Source organism: Nicotiana attenuata, unplaced genomic scaffold (genome assembly GCF_001879085.1).
Source record: "Nicotiana attenuata strain UT unplaced genomic scaffold, NIATTr2, whole genome shotgun sequence".
NCBI classification, from domain to species: domain Eukaryota; kingdom Viridiplantae; phylum Streptophyta; class Magnoliopsida; order Solanales; family Solanaceae; genus Nicotiana; species Nicotiana attenuata.
Window position 1 is genome coordinate 7,665 of NW_017680739.1, and position 5,049 is coordinate 12,713.

The following is a 5,049-nucleotide window of genomic DNA, read 5'->3' on the forward strand; positions in this document are numbered from 1 at the left end:
TATTATATAACTGCACAGGTTTATTTGATAGTCTGGTCCTAGCCTCGTCACTACTTCGCCGAGGTTAGGCTAGGCACTTACCAGCACATGGGGTCCGTTGTGCAGATACTACACTCTGTGCTCTTTTGCACAGATCCAGGTCCCGGACATCAGCAGTAGCTTGGGAGCCAGCCTTCAGTCCATCGAGACTCCGAGGTAGCCTTGCACGCGTCCGCAGGCCCGACGTCTCCTCTATCTTATATTTCATTCTGTTGTCTCATGTTTTCGAGACAAACAGTGTTATATTTCTTTCAAACGGTTGTATTTAGTACTCTTAGTAGTCCGTGGATGATGTGACACCAGTTCTTGGGTAGAGGGACATGTCGGTTTTCCGTATTTTGTTCAGCTTATTTAATTTAAGTCTTCCGCTTTAATTTCATATTCCGCTGTTATTTAAATATTTATCGCTTGTTGTTATGAATGATAAAGAGGTGTTAAAATAAAGGAGTTAGGATTTTATGATTTGTGGCTTGCCTAGCTTCTACGACTAGGCGCCATCACGACCCCCGAAGGTGGAAAATCCGGGTCGTGACAGAAACCCAGAACTCTTTCATGATCAAACTGCTAATACGCTCGAATCTCTTCGTGCTACTGCTGAATATATTCTCAATGTCCTTGAAAAACTTAGTAAGAGTTGGTTCGACCCTGAAAAGATCAAATCTTTAGAGGAAAAAATAGGAGTTGCTGCTACTGATGCAGAAGATGATGTTGAGGTGAAGATTTTTCAAATCATTAAAAGCTTAAGGTGGACATTTGGAATTTTACAAACCAGGATTTGCTGCCAATTGTTTGAAAAATGGATACAACAAAGAAAGAATTGATGGAAATTGTTTCTGATTTTAGCACAAGTAGTACTCATGATGCCGATGATGATCAAATTCTTGAACTATTTGAGGATTCCTTGATTGGCACTTCTTCTAAAAGTAATCCAATGCTGTCAAATTTGGAAAATGATATCGTGCAGGGACTCGATGATGACTTGGAGATCATAGTTAAAAGATTGACAGGACCACCGTCTGATCTGGACATTGTCACAATATGCGGCATGGGTGGCATCGGCAAAACAACACTGGCTACAAAAGCTTATGATCATCTCCCAATCAGGTATCATTTTGACATTCTTTCTTGGGTTACAATATCTCAAGAATTTCGATGTAGAAGTGTGTTATTAGAAGCGTTACATTGCATTTCAAAGCAAACAAATATTATAAATGAAAAGGATTATCCTAATAAGGATGACAGTGAGTTAGCCGACCTTGTGCAGAAAAACCTAAAGGGTCGAAGATACCTTGTTGTTGTTGATGATATTTGGAGTACCGATGTTTGGGATAGTATAAGAGGAATATTTCCTAATTTCCACAACAAGAGCCGAATCTTATTGACTACTAGGGAATCTAAGGTAGCGATGTATGCAAATACTAGTAGCCCTCATGAAATGAACCTCTTGAATGTAGAAAATGGTTGGAAGTTACTTCGTGATAAGGTGTTTGGACCAAAACATGATCATCCTCCCGAGTTGGAAGAAATTGGAAAGAAAATAGTAGAAAAATGTCAAGGACTACCCTTAACAATTTCAGTGATTGGAGGACATCTCTCTAGAATCACCAGAACATTAGAAAGTTGGAAGGATGTTGCCCAAACATTAGGTGAAATCGTTGCTAATCATCCAGATAAATGCTTAGGAGTGCTCGGTTTGAGTTACCACCACTTGCCTATTCACCTCAAACCTTGCTTTCTTTTTATGGGTAGCTTTCCAGAAGATTTTCAGGTTGCATCTCGAAGATTGATCCAATTATGGATTGCGGAAGGTTTAATAAGGATGTCTAGAAGTCGTAAAAGCTTGGAGGAAGTGGCAGAAGATTATTTGGAGGATCTTATCAACAGGAACTTGATAATGGTTGTTTGACCCAAAAGTAAGTTAATACTTTCTAAGCAAATCAATCAATGTAGATGAAGGGATAAATCGTAGTCAACATTAATTGATACTGGATCGAAGAACATAATCATACAGATAGAAGAATCAATTAAAATGACACCTGGAAGATTTTTATTGATTACAGAAATTCGGCCTGCCTCTCCTTGAAGAGGTTCAGGAGATTACAATCAAATTCTTTTTTTTCTCCTTGGAGGTGGAATCTCCTTTCCTAAGATTGTTTCCCCTCCTTGTCTCTCCTGGACGCCCCCCCCCCCCTAAGGGGTTCTTCTTCCTTCTATTTATAGCCCAAAACTCCTCATGCTGGTCACATTTTGTTTGGGCCGGGTCGGGGAAATATTCTCCCCTCATGGGGAGGCCTCGACCTCGACACTTATGTCATAAATAGCAGCCATTAGGCGAGGACGAATTTGTTGATTGCTACTGCAGGGTGGTCGGGACGGGGTCCTTGATGCTGTGGTCGTGTGGTCGGATTCTGACCAATACAGTTAGTCCCTCCGTTCGTCGGGGTCGTATCTTACCGACCTCGGCGGACGGATAATGTTTGCGGCGTAATCGTGGAGGGAGTCAAATCCGCGTGTTTTTCTTCGGTCGCGTTATAAATTTCGAAACTGCATGGAGGCGTCTCTTTAATGCTTCCTATGCCGTCACGATGGTTTCGAAACTAAAGAGCCGGTTGATAAATGAAACGTAGCTTTGTATCGGTGGTCACAGCGGCGCACGTTCCTAAGGAGCTGAATCGTTTCGTGTCCGGCCAGGTTCTGGCGGTGACCGTTGGTTTTTGCGCCCCGGAGAATTTGTGTCTTATAAATTGAAGGGATTTGTCACTCGTTTCTCACATTTTATTGCTTATCTTCGAGAGAATTCCCAGAATATCTCCCTTTCTATTAGTCTGAGTTTTTCTTGTCTCCTTTGCTCGCGGTAATCTTGAGCTTTCTCGCTTCTTCCTCAAAGTTCCTCCCTCTTCTTCTTGTGAGTTAAAAATGACAGGAACTTTTTCTTTCGGTAGACTTCCGGCTATCTCTCCAACGGCCGGGGACCTTGCTCCGGCAGACTGAGACGTAGACCCAATGGAGTGCGAAGATGTTCCTTCGATCGAGGAAATTTTATCCTGCCCGGGGAAGGCAGTGGTGGATTTCAGCGCCGATGGTGGTGCGAAGCAGGTAAATATTCCTCCTCTCATAGGGGAGATCGGAATAGCAGATTTAAGGGCACGATGGGGTATTCCTGGTTATGTCGAGATGGTGCCGGCGAAGAGAGAAGATAGGGTCCAAATCGACCGTCCTGGGTTCTGCTCATTCTATGCTTACCCCTTCCTAGTGGGGTACACACTTCCGCTTCTAATGTTGGTGGTCGAATTCTGCCGTTATTATGAGGTGTGTCCTGCCCAACTCTCTCCTTACCTGTACAAGTTGTTCCTCATGTTTATCAAGTACGCGGAGCTAGCCGGCCGGGAGGTCACTCTGAGACACGTGCTCAGCCTGTTCGCCCCTCAAAAGATTCGCGGCACTATGATCTATGCGCGTCCCCGAGGGTCGAAAGGTTTAGTGGTCAAGATGGACGACAGGACCAATCGCCGTTTTTTCGATAACTTTTTCTATGTGCGGACCGAGCATCTCGTAGCTGATCCGACTGGGTTTCCAGATATTTGGAATTTCGCCCGTAAGTCTTCATCCTTGACTAGTAGACCACCCGCTTTGGCCTCGTTTTCTTTATATCTCATGTAAATATTGATCTATTTCGATGCTTTGCAGCCGAGAAGTTACCCCCGCCTCCTCTGGAGGGGATCCGAGAATGGGTCGAGGCCATTCTTCCTCATACGGCGGGAGTTCGTACATGGTCGACGTTTCATTTGAGATTCGGACGTAGGCCCCTCACAGGTAAGATAGCGCCCTTATTTTTTACCCGTTCTCTTTCGTTTCGATCTTACCTTTCGAGTATTGTTTGCCGTGGCCAGGGAGGGTTCGCAGAGTCAGGGCTCCTCAACTAGCCTTCTGTCGGCCGTCCGCGTCCGCTCGTATCAGTGCGGTACCTGCAGCTCGTTCGTCGAGGGAGGCGTCGGTAGAATCTGTTGCCTTGGCCGATCCGACCCGGACTGTATCTCCAGAAGAGGGTCGGTCTAGTACCGTCCGTCCTCAGAACGACTCGCCATCAGCCGGGGAGGAAGAAGGGCCGACAAAGAGGCGGAGGGTAGGGTTTAAGATGGTCCCTCCGGCGGTGATCAACTTGGATTCACCCCCAGAGAACCCAGAGGAAGGAGTTGTTGCGACGTCTACCGCTGAGGGGGAGCAGGTGGTCGTGGTTGTTCCCACCAGTCAGAGCCAGGAGAAATCTGCTGGTGTAGCGACCCAATCAGGAGTCCCCGCTGTTTGTGACGCAGGACCTCTCGTTGTGGCGGAGAATCGGGCCCCTGATGCTACCGTCGTGTCCTCGAGCGCACCGTTGCCACCCTCGACGGGTCGCACCGCACCTTCGGCAGCTGAGAGGGGGAAGGGAGTAGTGATCGACGAATACGAGTCCGAGTCTGACTTGGACCCTAATGACATCCGGATGTTCGAGGAGGGCATTACTCGCTCGGTGGTCAATGCGGAGGGGTCGGTTCGTCTTGTTGAGATCCCCTCCGATGTGAACCTGTTGACACAAGGAGGCAACTTGGTGCCACAATTCAACTTGTTGTGTTCGGAGGCCGAAAACGAGTCCCTGAGGAATGTTTCGGATGTCGAGGTAATGGACGAAGTAGCTGTGATGGGCTTACGTGTATGTTATATCTGATTTCGATTTGTTTCTCCGTCGTTGCAGAATGAGCATTAGTTTAACTGCTTTCTTGTTTTGCAGACGTACATGTTGGAGGTAGAAAATATTCGCAGGGCCAATGTCCGGTCGAGGATCTTCTTGCAGATGTTGGAAAAATACTGTCGCTATCGCGATAGGTGTCGTGAGTTGCACGAACGGTTAAGGACTGATCCCCGCAACCGGGCTTTGGGCGAGGAGTTGGAGAAGAAGGACCAGGAGCTAATGCAGGCGCTCCGCAGCAAGAGCGAGCTCGAAGAGCAAATCCGCCTCAAGGACGAGGAGCT

The 5,049-nt window shown here is 46.7% G+C and overlaps 1 protein-coding gene across 1 annotated transcript; it reads left to right on the top strand.

Moving 5' to 3' along the window:
• The first annotated feature begins 835 nt into the window (after nt 1-835).
• On the top strand, nt 836-1,945 carry LOC109221876 (putative late blight resistance protein homolog R1A-10). Its single transcript, XM_019386309.1, has one exon. The coding sequence runs from the start codon at nt 836-838 to the stop codon at nt 1,943-1,945; it is 1,110 nt and encodes a 369-aa protein (XP_019241854.1).
• Nucleotides 1,946-5,049: the final 3,104 nt, after the last annotated feature.

Bases quoted from the DNA above. Each gene is read 5' to 3' on its own strand.
- LOC109221876 (XM_019386309.1), top strand. From the start codon at position 836: ATGGATACAACAAAGAAAGAATTGATGGAAATTGTTTCTGATTTTAGC.